This window comes from Pristis pectinata, chromosome 17 (assembly GCF_009764475.1).
Source record: "Pristis pectinata isolate sPriPec2 chromosome 17, sPriPec2.1.pri, whole genome shotgun sequence".
In the NCBI taxonomy this organism is placed as follows: domain Eukaryota; kingdom Metazoa; phylum Chordata; class Chondrichthyes; order Rhinopristiformes; family Pristidae; genus Pristis; species Pristis pectinata.
Window position 1 is genome coordinate 16,720,553 of NC_067421.1, and position 16,218 is coordinate 16,736,770.

At 37.6% G+C, this 16,218-nt stretch overlaps 1 protein-coding gene across 1 annotated transcript in view; it reads right to left on the minus strand.

Moving 5' to 3' along the window:
• Positions 1-16,218, minus strand: part of ksr2 (kinase suppressor of ras 2) — a 298,317-nt gene that overhangs the window by 82,560 nt on the left and 199,539 nt on the right. Inside the window, 4 exon segments of the mRNA XM_052032133.1 lie at positions 2,191-2,359; positions 9,945-10,063; positions 12,703-12,770; positions 15,912-15,995. Coding sequence (XP_051888093.1) covers positions 2,191-2,359; positions 9,945-10,063; positions 12,703-12,770; positions 15,912-15,995 — 440 coding nt within the window.

Here is a 16,218-nt window from a genome sequence, read left to right on the forward strand (position 1 = left end):
AAAAGAACTGGAAATTCAGCCTTCAAACATGCTCCATCATTCATAAGAATAAGGCTGATCCTGTGCCTCAAGTCTGCTTTCCCTTCTGATTCCATTAGTCTCCAAAAGTCTATGCATTTCAACCTGGAGTGTTTTTAACAATTCAACATTGATAACCCTTTGAGGTAGAAAATTTCAAAGATGTAGAACCCTCTGTTTAAAGAAATGTTTTCTCATCTTAGTCTTCGATGGCTGAACCTTAATCCTAAACATTTTACCCCTTTGTTGGCTTTGTATCTAACCTTTGCAGCCCTGGCATCATTCTTATAAATCTGTATTGCACTTCCTCCAAGGTCAATCCATCTTTCCTTAAGGTGCAGTGACCAGAATTCAGTAGCAGTTTAACTTCTACTCCCTTGCATTCAAGCCCTCTAAATATAAGGGCCCACAATGCATTAACTCTATTATATTTACAATACCTGTATGTAACATATTTAACGCATGAGATTCCCCAAGTATTTTTCCAATTTACCTGATACTAATTATAAATCAATTAAGAAGTATTCTACTATATCCTTTTATCAACAAAGTGGATACTTTGTGTGCTTACTTTTAAATATGCCACTGTTCTGTGCAATCATTTAAGCTATTAATCTTCCTTTGAAGCTGAATGCTTTCATCTACATTTGTTTACAGTGGCAGCAACAAAGTAGTTCTGTATCCAATCATTCAAATCATTTACAAATGTGATAAATAGTTGTGTTTCAACACAGATCCTCACAGGACACTATTATATCTATGGCTGTTGCCTGTCATTCAGTCAATTTCCTAACCCGGTCACTAATTTGCCTCCATGAACTTTAGCCAAGAACTTTCATAAAGGATTTTATCAAATGTCTTCTGCAAGCCCTTATAAATGGCATCCATAGGCATTTCCCTGCTTACTGTTTTAATCCAAAATAATTCCATCTGGTTCCTCAGATATGAATAGCTGCTTTCAGACACACACTGGCTCTGTCCAAGCAGCTGAAAGTTTTCAGTGTTCAGTCACTCTATCCTACTTAGAGATTCTAGTTTCTGTAACTTCACTTTCCTAAATAGCAGAGTAACATGGATAACTTTCCAATTTAGAGAAGGTGCCCTTGAATGAAGAGAATTTCAAATTAAGGTGTCTACCATGTTCCCAATACCTTTAGAAGTCTATGATAACAAAAACATCTGGTCTTGGGGTTTTGTCACTCCTTAGTGCCATTGGTGTTTTGTCACTCTTTAGTGCTATTATTTTCTTCAACTCTGTCGTTTCATTTTCTTTTTGGTTTTACTTGTATATTAGTGAGCTATTGTTCCTGATTCAACATTAGCTTTCTCAGATGTGTGAGTTGCTATCCTCTTCCTCTACAGTAAATGTTGTTACAATTATTTAAAATGTCCACCATTTCCTTATTCTCATTTACAGTATCACCAACATCAGTTTACAAGGAACAGAACTCGTCTTTAGTAACTGTAGGACATATTGTTGACTACAAGATCTCAAAGGATGTTCTTTCTATATTCCCTCTTGTATCTCTTACTATCTGTTCTACCATACTTTTTTCTTAGTAGTTTTCAAAATCAATTCTAGTGTTTAGTTTTTTTGAAGGCTTTTGCTTTAATGACATGGTGTTTACCACACTCAGTGGGGATGCTCTTATTTGTTTCATGTAAAGTTTGATGTCATTTATTGTTGAGAGCTACATTGCAAGGAGTGGGAGAGTTAAGTTTAAAATGTCCTATCAATTTCCCTAAGCTATGCTCCTTGAGGCCTTGGCCGTTGCTATAACCCCTCAAAATAGGGCAAAAGCTGATGAATGCACAAGACTAAATTATTTCAGTCCTTTTAAAATGCAGGAGCGACATAAAGATTAACATACAAAGGCTACACAAACGTTAACATACCTCTGAAGGAGGGCCCTTATTTGAACCGGGTGAACTGTTCCACTCACAACTTTAGTTTGCTGTGCATATCCACAATTTTCAGCTTCTAACTTAAATAGAACACACGGGGGTTGATTATCCATGTTGATACAACTAGCTGAGGAGCCTCTCTCAGTCAGGAAATTGTAGGAGACATAACAGTTCCCCATCTATAATGGATCCCCAGCAGCTGAGTGAATTCATAAAAATGACCATGTTACTTTCTACCTGTTTCAACAGAACATTGAAGAGCTGTACCTGGGAGGTTGAACTGTTTCTGCTGCCGGGTGCACTGTGGTGAAGGATGAAGGGGTGAAGGTGGTGTCGCACTGGGAGGTAGAGGAGGTGCTGGAGAGGATGGTGTTGAAGATGTTGTTGATGAAGGATTACTGCTTGAATCCGGCTGGTAAGGGACCGGTATGTGATCCTGCAGATAGAGGAAGGGAAAGGGTTTTCATTAACATAAGGCTATGAATGGTGACATCACATACCCTGGACAGCATGCACACAATTGGGTAATTCCCAGTCACTGAATTAACTTGGAGACTTTACTGCTGTTAATTATAGGGAATGATTTTACATACATAATTTGTACTCTATGATTATTCTTCACTCATGGCACTAATCTGGAGAAATAACTCGACTTTCCTTTGGAGTTGGTGCTGTAACTTTGGTGGTGTTTTCAGAGAATCCTTAAATTAAACCTCCTCTCAGTGACTCACACAATGGTGTCAACATCCATTCCATCATATATAGTATCCTTCCCAGCTTCTGGATAACATAACACTCAAATATCAGCAAAGAGGAATGGACGATTGTCATTGATGGTGGTTAGAGGGCAACAGACAATGCTGAGGGCAGTGAAAGCATCTTGTGATACTTGGGAGAGGAGCTCATGCTGGTTGAGCATGGGTAGGAGTCACAGATGTGGAGTTGACTTGTTCGTGTCCAGGTTTCCCAGGCTTTAGAAAACCCAGTAGCTAAAAGCAGGTGCATCAGACTGATTCCACGAGGCACATTTATGGTATTGCTTGTGGGACAGGAGGGGTAGGGGTCTTTCCTCCAGCTCCATCAAACAATTTAATGTTTGATCTGTGGTTGAACAAATATAGTAATTTAATATGTTGACTGAACATTACAATAGATATTTTGCATATCATGTACTTACAACAAGTTAAAACAGGAATCAGTTTCAATGAAGCTAGGTTTTAAGTATTAGTATATTGTGTAACACCAGTGCTAATATGATCTTATTTTCCTATTGTTACAATAACTGTAAGTTAAACTTATCATTCACTTTCCTTCACCCAATTAACTGCTGAAAATATGAACTAATTCAGGGACACGAGTTATAGCAAATTAATTACAGTTTTAAAAAATGTTCATTTTGAGTTACTTTCTGCTTCATCTCACTGTTAAACAAAATAGAATACCAATAATGTACATATTCCTAAATTTGAGTTTATATTTAATTGTTTTATGGTTTAAGTGTTTATTGTTTAATAATTTTAATGATTTCATTAATTTTGTTAATTACTTCTGAATATTGTTATATTTTTCTGAATGCTAGAGAAATATACACAGGCAGAGGGCATGAGTTTGCAAGCCATCAAAACTGTTAAATGTTGCTTTGCAATAGTTTTGTGCATGGAAGTTGTTCTGATGGGAACCCCTGGAGCAGGGTCTTGCAACTGATGATGGTGAATGGCTTTGGGAAGGAAAATCTTCCCAGGAAATGACAAAGTAGGTAAGGGAAAACAGCATGTAGATTAACACTAGGAAATCCAGACTAAATGATTCTTGTATCCTTTGTTAATTCATATAACTAACATATTAAAAATGCATAAACTTTGATTCATTGACAATCCTATACAATTTTACATTTTTCACTTGCTTGCTTCAATATAGAGGAAAAGGGAATCTTCATGCTGATAAATTTTGATAAGGGAAAAGGGGGGAGGCTCAAGGGGAGCATAAGTGCCAGCACATACTGATTGCGTCAAATGGCCACTTTCTGTGCTCTATACCCCTTGTTGCGCAATTCTATGGACTTGGTGAACCAAGTTGGTGCTGCTTTTCATCCGCTATCCTCACATGCATTTTTAGCAGAGGTCAAAATTGGGAAACTTTTAACCCTGAAAGCCGAATCAGGTTCACTCGAAATTCCTAGTGTAAGGTACATATGTACAGTCAACAAAAATTATATATAGCACAAGAGTAGGCCATTTGGCCCACTGAATCTGGGATAGCTCTCTGAAGGAGCTCTCCAATTTGTCTCATGCTTTTATTCTTTTTTTCAGAATGTAGCCAATTCCCTTTAGAAACTAGAGAAACAAAGGACTGCAGATGCTGGAATCTAGATGAAAAACACTATGATGCTGGAGGAACTCAGCAGGCCAGGCTGCCTGGCCTGCTGAGTTCCTCCAGCATCATAGTGTTCTTCCCTTTAGGAACTTACTATTTGGTCTTCTGCTGTCATCCTTTCAGCATTTTAACAGATTTCTTTTTTATTCACAAGTTTCCATCAATATAAGAAATACCAGTGTCTGATTCCCATTATAATGCTATTGCATTTTATTTTAGCAATAAAGATGAATAAGATTACAGTCTGCTATTACCATCTGTGAATTTAATCTTTCATAGATGATTAAACAGATTAGAAAATTAGTACATGGTGGAACAGCATTGCAGCAGGAAGAGCTACTGCCTCACAAATACAGCAAACTAGGTTCGATCCAGGCTGTTGGTGCTGTCTGTGAGGTGATTGCATTCTCCTCCTGAGACCGTGTGTTGCTTGTTTCCTCCCACATCCCAAAGGCATGCTGTTTGGGAGGTTAATTGACTACTGTAAACTACTTATCATGTAGGTTGTGTTATGGGAATGTGAGAGAGAATAGGCCACAAGGAAGTAAATGGGGGAATGAAATTGCTCAAAGATCCAGCATGGACTCAATGAGCTGAATTGTGAGAGAGAAATGAGATTAGTATACAATTGAAGAGCAGCTTCCTGAAAAATATCATTATTGTAAGTTATTTGCATATTATGTCTAACCAACATAGAGTATTATATAAATATTACCCAAACTACTAAGCAAAATAAATTTGACTGTTCTTGGCAAACTTACCATGATAATGGTTTGTACAGAGAACTGAATGGTGTTGAAAATGTTATAATTTCTTCTTGGTATCCAGACAATTCAAAAGTTATTTAAATTGCTTTGATCTCAATCAGTTTCAATGAGAGAAAGTTCTCAATTCAGCAATTGGCTCAAGACTTGAGGGTTTTCCCACAAAGAGGATTTGGACAAGAATTGGACATAGTGGTGCAGAACAGGATCAGTAGTCACAGTGAGAAAGATCACTATTCAGTGGGAAGGTTTGATGCTGAGGGTGGCAGAATACAAATGATAGTCTGGGGGAGTGTATGGGGGTTGGTGGTTGTAGGGTGTAGTCAGTGATTGGGGAGGTACAACTGGTGATTAGATGCTAGGTCAGGTCAGATCATCGGTGGGTAGGTTGCGGGTTGGGCACAGGTTGTGAGCATGAAGGGCGTTGGGGTGGGCACACCAGAGTGTGAGGAGAGGGTTGGGGGCTGCAAAGTACTTCCCTTAAAGAGGACCTCATCTGAGTTGGCTTTCCTGAACTGGCCTAGGGGATACTCAGGCCAGCCCCCTCTAAGTTATGCAGAAATAGGCTCCATAGGCGCAATGAAAACCAGCTTCTGCATGAGTCATGTATGTGCAAATGAAGATTGTGAAGTGGGGTTCAGGCATGCTGTTAATACACCACTGCACACACCTGGTGTGAAGAGAACCTAGAATGAAAGTCAAGAACTGTGTGTAACTTGCATGATCTCTGATTTTAATTAACTGTTCATCTTTTATCACAACTGATTTGCATAATGCAAAAAAACATGGCACTACCCATTGCAATTTCTAAGCCCATCAGTATTTTGCAATTCCAAACAGGACAAGTTAGCAAATCACTGAAGCTCTGGAGGATCAGGTTGGGTAATTTTGTCAGCTTCTGTGCTCACCAGGCAATGATTCTCCAATCCTTTTCAATGCCCATTAGAAGGTTCATATCAATTTTAAGGCCTTGCCAGTAAGTAGTAACAGATCATGAGAAACCACTGCCTCATTGGTCTTGATAGCATTTAAATTATGCTGATAACAGTGCCAGCAGTCCAGTGCTACCAGATTTATGGGATTCAGTTGTTGTTTCAGCGGGAAACCATCATTTGCTCAATAACCTATACTTAACAACCCATTCAATTCCGGAGAGCATCAGCCAACTTGAACAAGGCCTTATATAATGTTTCCCTTGTTCTGTTACTAATTGCATGGCAGTGCCCCAGCATATAGTTAAAGCAGCAGGCGAACTGTGATAATGTATTGCCAGTTTAATGGGCATAAACAAATGCTGCATCCATCTTTTTTGTGCATGTAAACTGTAATTTATCTATTAGTGAAGGATGCTGGGTAATGGCAAGAAGAGAACAGAGTTCAGTCTGAATTCATATAAACTTATCTGAATGAACTAAAAGTTCAAGTAGATCAATTCCTCTTCCATTTCCATATACTGCAAGATTCAAATGAAAAATGTGGTGGACCCATCAGTGATATGAAATGGCACATGTATAAGAATAGGCTACTCGGTTCCTCAAGCCTGCTCCATCAGATTGTGGCTATTCTGATTATAAACTCAAATCTGATTATCAACTTCAAAATTTCTGCTTACACCCAGTAAACTTCCATCCTTTTGTTAATCAAGAATCTTTCTAACTCTGCTTTAAGAATATTCAAAAACTCTACTTCCACTGTCCTTTCAGAAAGCGTTCCAAAGAGTCATAACCCCTTGAGAGAAAAAACATTGCTTCATCGTAAATGGGTGATCTTTTAGTTTTAAACAGTCACACCTGGTTCTAGGTTCTTCCATGAAAGTAAACCCTCTCCACTTTCACTGTGTCAAGACCCCTCAGGATGTTAGATGTTTCAATCAAGTGCCTTCTCACTCTTCTAAACTCCAACAGACGCAAGCCTAGCTTTCTGATGTTCCTTCATCCCCTCATTCCAGGCATCTGTCTCTAAGCCGTCTCTGAACTGCTTCCAATTCATTATTGTCCTTTCATATATTAAGAGACCAACGCTATACACAAAAATTCCAGATGTGGTTTCACCAGTGCCTTTTCTAACTGAACTTCAAACTTTTGTATTCAATACCCCTTACAATGAACAATGACATTCTGCTAACTTTCAAAATTCCTTGCTATACCTGTGTACTGTCTTTTACAATCGTGCACCAAGACATCCACATCACTTTGCATTTCAGAGCTCAACAAACTCTCACCATTTAGATAATATACCTCTTTTTTCACATTTTTCTACCTTATACACCTTTTGCTAGATGCTTGTTCATTACTTATTTCCCTTTGTGGTCTTCCTGTATTCTTTTCAGAACTTATTTTCTATCTATCTTTCTGTCATCGGCAAATTTAGCAACCATACCTTTGGTATCCTTATTCAATTCATTTATATAAAATGTAAAAAGTTGATGATCCAGCAACAGCCCCTGTGGCACATCACTCAATACATCTTGCCAACCAGAAAATGATCCATTATGCCTATTCTCTATTACCTGCTAGCCAGCCAATCTTCTATCCATGCCAATATATTACACAATACTTCCTGTAATAACCTCCGATGTGGCACTTCATCAAATACCTGCTATAAACCTAAATCTAAATAAGGTGCATCCACCAGTTCCCCTTCATCTACAGCACATCTCATTTCTTTAAAGCACTTCAATAAATTGCTCAAACATGATTACCCTTTTACAAAGCCAAGTTGACTCTGCCTGCTTACCCTGAATTTTTCTAAGTGGCCTGTTATAGTAATAGCATCTAACATCTCTCCAATGGCAGATGTTAAGCTGATAGACCTGGACTTTCTTTTGTTTTGTCTCCATCTCTTTCTGAATAAAGGAGTTACACTTGCTATTTTCCAATTTAGAGGGACCTTCCCTGAATATGGGGAATTTTGCAAATTAAAACCAACGAAGCACTTCTTTTAAGACCAAAGGATGAAGTCTATCAGGAACGGCAATCTGTCAGGCTTCTGCTCCAACAATTTGTTGATTATTACTTCAAGGCTGATTGTACTTTTCCTGAGTTCCTCCTTCCTTTCCACTTCCCAATGTACAGATATTTCTGGGAATGGTACTTGTATCCTCTAAAGCAATAGACAATCCAAAATATCATATGCCATTTCCTTACTTTCTTTTATTAACTCTCCTGATTTATTTTCCATTGATCCAATGCTCACTCTTCCAAATAACTGTGGATATACTTATTATCTTTTTTATCATGTACTTTTATTTTTATTTCCTTATTAACTTTTGGCTATTCTTTGTTGTTTTTCTCCAGTCTTCTGACCCAGCACCTGTCTTTGTGCATTTATAAGGCTGATATCGAAGATCAAATTCAATTAGTGATCAGACCAACAATGGGCAGCATTCTGTGAGTGATCAGAAAAATAATAGACAGCACACAATGAGTGACCTAGCCAACCTCAGGACAGCAGACAGTGAGTAACCAGACTGATACTGCAGACAGCACTCAGGGAGTGACCCACCCAACATCAAGACAGCACTCAGTGAATGATCAGGCCAACAATGGGCATCTCTTAATGAACGACCAGCAAACATAGAACAACACTCAGTAAGTGACCAGGCTGACATCAGTACAGCACTCAGTGAGCAACTGGGCTGACATCAGAGCAGTGCCAAGGAGCACTCAGGCCATCATGGTTAAACAGCATATTTAGTTAAATGCCATATTTGATTGGACAGTACCTTTGAAGTCCAGTATGTACCAGATAACCAAGCTTTTAGTGTAAATGGAATAACAATAACTTTATACATATAATTACTTCTACAACTGTATTGCAATTGGTACTCATGATGTAAAACTGCCATTTAATTCACAAGACTGACTCTCAGCTTCCAGTGTCAATTTAATTTTCTGTTTCAATCCCTCTAAATTCCTACTTTGACCTCCTACATGTAGAATTGAGCTTATAATAAGATCAGTCATAATCTTATTCAATGGTAGAAATAGTGGAATAGACTCAAGAAGCTGAGTGGTCTGTTCTTGATTCTAATTTGGGTATTTGTTTGCATGGCACCTCATAACTTAAGGAAGAGCACCTAGCTTTTATCTGGGTACATTACCGCCATCAGGATTTAATACTGAATACAACAATTTCAGGTAACCTTTCTGCTCTCTCTCCACTGATGTGGCTAAACCTCCCTGCCTCAATTTGTCTCATCTCTCTTTTCTTTCCCCAAAAGTTCTAATGAAAGGTCCTTGACCTAAAATATTGACTCATTTTCTCTCCTGATTGATGCTGCTTGACCTGCTGAGTACTTCCAGATCTTGAAATTTGATTTTGCGGTGCAATTCCAACTGAATTCCTATACAAGTAATTGTCAAAGAAAATTGAGAATTTAAAGACAGATGCCTGAGAATTACTGTCTGAGCCTTTTCTTCCAGGTGCTCTAGGCATCTAGCACACTAACACACAGCAGCACTTGAATATGTACCCAATGCACACTTGATGCCCTGTTGGTGACTTCGTACCCATGAATTGCAGGCTATCTATACAGAAGGTGGCTTGCACGGCACATGTGAGCCATCTTTCTGTGTAAGTAAAAGAGTCTGCTCATGGAGTCTGGTGCCAGGATCTGCTTCAGGCCAGTTCTCTTCAAGTTTAAAAATGTAATCATTCTCAACAGCTCTCCCTTGGGGCCCCCAATCTCACATTTCTTCCAGTCCACTCTCTAAATTGTGACAACATTCCAGCCCAATCAAAATTGGCCACCAGTGTATAACAGTAGCAGCATGGATCAGCCATCTGATATTGACTTCCAAAAACATTGTGATTAATGTGTAACTTCCATGATAATCTTATTGGTCTGATATATATGAACTGTAAGAAAACACAATAGCTCACCTTATTAATTTTGTTGGTTTTTGGCAGTGTTTGGCTGGAGTGCAGATCAGAGTACCTGGGTGGCTTCTTAAGAGGATTGTTAATGTCACATGGCACAGATTCTGTTCGCACAAGTCTTGCTGAAAATCAGAGATGGCTACAAGTGAGGAAAAAGCTTTGCATATTACTATTATTATGCATGACCATGATTTATTTCATAATTAATCACTTAGCTGATTAGTAATGATGGCTCTCCATATTAAAGTCAGCACCCTCAAATAAAGAACAAGGCAGTGTTGATTAGAAAAAAAGACATTGCAATTTCTATGTATTTCCCTCCCCCCCCCCCCCACCCTTTTAGGTTTATGTAGATTATGACCCTATATTTTAAATAGAATTTGTGGCATGGGGAAAATTAACTATTTTCTAATATATTCAGGGCATGTGACAAGGAGAATTTTCAAAATTAATCCTACAAGTTTAAAGGAACATCTTGTTTCTTCAATGCAACTTTTTCCTACAAAGTTGAAAGTACACTGCTTTCATCCTGTTGGAGAGAGATATGAAAAATGAATGGATAACAACTTAGTTCCAGTCTAGTTTTTGAAGTATTCATTGATCAAGGGAGGCCAGTGCAAGGTTCAGCATTTACAAAAAGTGGGAGTCTTTGGAAAGAAGTCTAGAAGTTATTTGTTCCTCAAACAAACAACAGGTTGTCATTTTGGAGATTTAATCATGTGATAGAAGATTTTTACCACTTAAGCCCAAAGTAGCAGCTGTATTATTGGAAGAGAGTGGGTCAACAAAACTTAATTTTTGCATATTTTTTTAAAGTCGAAAAGTAATTATGATTTCAGCACAGATTGGTAAGATTCTGGATACTGTGTGGGCAAAAGGAAAGGGAAAGATTTGCATGGCAGGGAGTGGGACTGGATAATTGATCTTGCACAGAACAGGCCTGGACGTGGTGAGGTGAATGGCTTCCTGTTCTGTAACCTTACTATAATTCCTAGATAAAAAAAAATGCTATAATTTTGGTTAAGGTTATTGGGAATTTCCTTCAATTAATCTTTCCAAATAAAATATTCTACTTCATCTGCATGAGCCTCAAATACATTGAGTTAGTTAGTTACACTAGTTCTCCCTCAAACTTGCGTGAAATAGTTAAAAGGTGTTTGAAGTGAGAATGATATATCTGTGCAATTCCTTAGAATTGGTTAAGTATCTTTTAAAGTACAGATGTCAAAGTCTCGCGTCTTCATGAATCTGCACTGCATACATCAAAAGGGATGCCAGTTTGTTGTTAAGCTGTCTTTCTAAAGTTGTTCAAAATTCTTGGTATTCAGATTTCTTTACCAAAGAGTCAATTTTTCTTTGAAAAGCATCTTCAAGCCCACAAAACTCAACCAAAAAAACTAAGATATTAACAGAAATTGTTGCATAAAAAATGTCACTGAAAAATAGTGCACTTGACCATGTGAGTGTCATGGACCTCAGTGTTGATAGAACAATAACAGCTTAGAAATAGCCATTAAATATTCAAGTACAATTCAAATAGCTACTGATTTATGTAAACTTCATGCAACCAAATATCACCTAAACTAGGTTTCAGAGTAGTAGAAATAGCAGTCATTTTGCCATGACGTTTAAATCACTATCTATGGCCACAGATCCGAAGAGACCAACATTCGCTAACATGTCTATACTAAATCTAGCTCCAGAAACATAAACACATAGACACGCAGAAATGTGAATTCATAGGTCTGGATAGTTGAGTCTCAAAGGATAGATTGCCAGATCTCAGGGCAGCTTCTGCCAAGTGAACAGCAGTTGGTAACCCCTGTTTTGAAGGATTTGTCACATTTCTCACATTAAGGATTAAGAGATATTTAGATAAAGAGCATCTGTGCTCATTGAAAATTTGCATTCAAGACTTTCAAAATACCTTCAGATAATGAAAGCCATAAAAGACTCAATTTATGGTGCATTTCCCCAAATGACCTTTTCACAAAGCAACTCCATTTTTAAAATTAGTCAAGATCAAACAAAATAAAGTTAATTTCATATTGCTATCATATTTATCCAGAATCAGAGAAAGGGAAATTCTACTAATCTTTATCTAGATCTATGAATTCTATCGGTCTATGAATCTGTTCCTGGAGCTAGATTTAGTACAGGATGTTGATCTCCTGAAATCTATGACCACAAGATAGTGATTTAAAAGTCACATGAAAATGACTACTATTTCTTCTACTCTGAAACTTGCTTTAGGTGATATTTGGTTACATAAAGTGTGCATAAATCAGCAGTTATTTGAATTGTGCTTACAGATATTATTGCCATCTCTAACATATTATTGTTCTATCAACACTGAAGCCCATGATACACATGGGGAAAGTCCATTATTTTTTGGTGACATTTTATGCACAAGGAGTTATAAATCTTACTATAGATTAAATAGGATTATTCTGAAAAAACAGTAGAAATATTGTCATACAAGTTCTATTAATACAGATTCAACTTACTCTTATGGAATCTCATCACTATTACAATATTAAAACAATGTAAAATTTATTGAACATGCCATGCCTTGTGAAGTAAAGTAAGTGCATTGAATGTCAGGAAAAATGTATCTAGACATAAACAAAATTGAAAGAAAGAATAGTCAGTTAATCCATTAAATTTGCTAATTGACTAACTTCAGAAGGTACAAATATGTAGAACACTTCTGAGTCAAAGTACAAATAAAAATAACATAATTCAAACATTTAAACTTCACCTCCACGATGAATGATAAGTAAATGACAAGGTGGGGCTTCTTTGGTGCATTTGTTATGGCACTTCAACCTAGTAAAGAAAGGAAAACTAAAATATTATTATAGGAAAATACAGTGGCATTACTTCATGTGTACGACATTTTTAAATAGGATTCTCTGTTACCTCTTTTCTCACTGGGGACAGTACCACAACTAGTAAAGCTACTGTCTCAGAGCTCCAGCAACCCACATTCAATGCTGGCCTCCATTGCTGGGTTTGCACATTCACCCCGTGAATGCATAGGCTTGCCTGGATACTCTGTTTTCCTCCCACATCCCAAAGACATGCAGATTGATAGGTTAATTCGCCACTGTAAATTGTCCCTAGTGTAAAGGTGGATGGTAGAATCACCGGAAGTTGATGGGGATGTGGAGTGAATGAAGTAAAATAGTGTTTGTGTAAATGGGTGCTTGATGACCAGCACAGACTCAATGTGCCAAAGGGCCTTTTTCTGTGCTCAATGACTCTAATCATAAGATCATTTATTAAGCTATTTTGGTATCTTGTGATTATAGTTGCTTCCAAACAAGGTACAAATCATTTTTTTTGATTGGAGAGTGGACTGGTATTTTAAATCTCTGTCAATAATCCTCTTGGTCCATTATATGAGGAACCAATTTGGCCTCTGAAGGTAGTTTATCCTCTCCAGAGTTGTGTTTTTTTTTGGCAAGCTCCAGTAAAGCTAAATTCAGTTTGTAACTCTGCTTGAGCCTCCCAAAGTGGCAGGGGAGGTCAGATTCCCATGTTGGTCAGGTTCCATCCCATTTACTGCCATCTGCTCTAGAGATGAACAAGAGATTGTGAGGATTCTATCACTGACTAAGGCTTATGTGGGACCCTGTAAAAGTACAATTCTGCTTCTAGTTATTATTGTATTTATTGTGATAAAAGAAGTAAGGAAATACATTGGGGGCATCTTTATCTAATTTGCCCAGAGGGAAAATGAAGTCAATAGAAAATAAATTGTTTGGGGTGTAAATTAGCCCACCAATCTGATCCAGTCACCTGGCTTGACTGATCTATCTGTCAGTGTTCCAGTCCTTTATGGAAGGGAATCATGAACTTTGCACTCAATTGGAAATGTGAAAAATTGCAACACACATGGTTCAAAAAATGTATCTATTGGTTCAGTGCCAACAGTCACAGCTGGACCCCTTTGTCTACAAAGTAATACCTTATTATATGGGAAAAGTACACACAATGCACTATAATGTTCTTTAAGATTTTGGCTGGAGTATACTGCAAAATAATACCATTATCTGTCCAAGTATCTCAACCACTGTTTCATCATGTAGAGCAATCATCCCAGTGACCACATGTACCACATTATATCACATTTCCTGTCTCTGCATTAAGTAATTGACTACTACTCCAAAAAGACTAGGAATTGAATAGAAGAGCCTGGACAGCCACAGGCTATCTATGCCATGCACTCTGGCAAAGCACTAAGCTTTCTACAAAGTGGGTGAACAAACATATTGCCCAGGTGGAACGACATCCGTCATTTACTGCATGAACTGGTACATTGTTCTTTGATTGATTTCGGATACATTTCCTGAGGGACCTGGAATGATTTCATGGTAGTTGCTGCTGTCCATGAGACAGGATGGAAAGTAAGCTTTGCCTTGTGATGCACTTTAGAGTAAAATAGAGCATCATGTTCCCACAGCTAGTTCCACCATGTATATAAATCATAGCTGATCTCTATGTTAACATCCACCCACCTTGATTCCATTGTCCTAAGTATCTATTACTGCAGTAATAGAAATCTCTCACTTTGAGCATGAATTCAAAGAAAAATATATTTGCAGAAAAAGGGGTAACTTGCTGAATGTAAATTGAGTGGATGTATAATTAAGAAAATATTTTTAATTTGCCCTCCTACACAATGCTAGCAGGATATAGAGATATCTGCACAGTTGGGAACTTCTGGAGCTCACTACAAATTGCTGGAGCCATCAGCTGGCATTGTGTCATTTAATGCACTCAGATCAGGAACTGTGCAAGATGGGAATAACTAGAAAGAAGTATCAATTTGAGCACCATATGAGCACCACACTTAAGTACCAGAGCAAAACTATAAACATGTGAACACTAACACATTTATGATTTCACCATATATTAATTTCTTTGTTTTCTGATCTGAGCTGAGTCAATTGCTAGATTTAGAACTTAATTTTACTTGTTGTTTATTTGGTTGTTCCTGAAGACTAAACTGGAAAGTCAAAGTATGACGTCCATTATTTCAACCTGACAATTTTGCTGTTGATTCGACTTCCAGTCATCAGCAGATTGGTTTGATATCATTAGAAGAGGGAATGCACTAATTTTATCTAAATAGTGCAAACCTGAAATCAGCAGTTGAATATTTCAAACCATCAGAACTATTAACTGATTAACTTTTAATTTCCCACGAAGGGTCAAAGACTGAAACAGGCTGAACACTGTGGCATCAGTTCCCTCTGTCTTACTCATGCACAAAGGAAAATATTTTATTTCAGTAAAAAATGGACAGATTTTTGGCTTAACCAATTCAATTTCCTTGTCCATTTGTGCATTCAAGCAAGAAGGCAACTGGCAAACTACTCTTAGTCTCTGCCAATCTCACCTTTGAGCCATTCACTCAGAAGTACAATTGTCATACAGGGTGATTCAACCTCTGACATTCTCTGCCATTAGAGAACCACCTGATTTCTCTGTGGTGCCCATGCTACACCTTGAGCTTCTGCATACATAGTGGGAAATAATAACACTGGAGGTATACAGACTTGCATTAATGCCTCTAAGAGCATTTTATGAAGAATGGAAAGCCATATTTATTTTCTGTAGAAGGCAACTATAAGTGCACAAAATTCCTCTCTACCTTGCTCTCAGCCATCGCTTAATGAGTAGCACTCTTGCTTATCAGTCAATAGCTTGTGGATTTTTGAAATTAAGGAATTTAAGCACAGTGAAACTAGGCTTACACCCCAGTATAGGACTGCAGCACTGTTGCAGATTGTACCATTCATGTGAGAAATTAAACCATGGCTCCATGCGATGTCTCAATTGGACCCACAAAAACTCCAGTTATCCCTCACTGACATAATTAAAAAGCACACTTTCTCTAGTTATTATCACTGAAATTAGGGAAACAAGGCACATACATTCCAAACTGATTTGATTACATACTTGCAGTTTTTACATTTCAAGCCAAAAAGCATCCCTTTCCCACATACTGTGCAGGTCTGAGACATCCAATACTTGGTGGAAAATCTACAGGAAAATTAAAATAAAATCAATTATTTATGATCAATCAATTACATTATTACTTTTAATTAGACTGAAACAATCCTACTGTGAATAGGCAGGAAAAATAAAATATATGTAAACTGTGAAGTTATTCATTCAATATTGAAAAATGATACATTGCTTTTGATCTAATGTAAGCAAGAGCATGTGTTTGTTATTGCCATATGTACCAAAGAAATAAAATCAG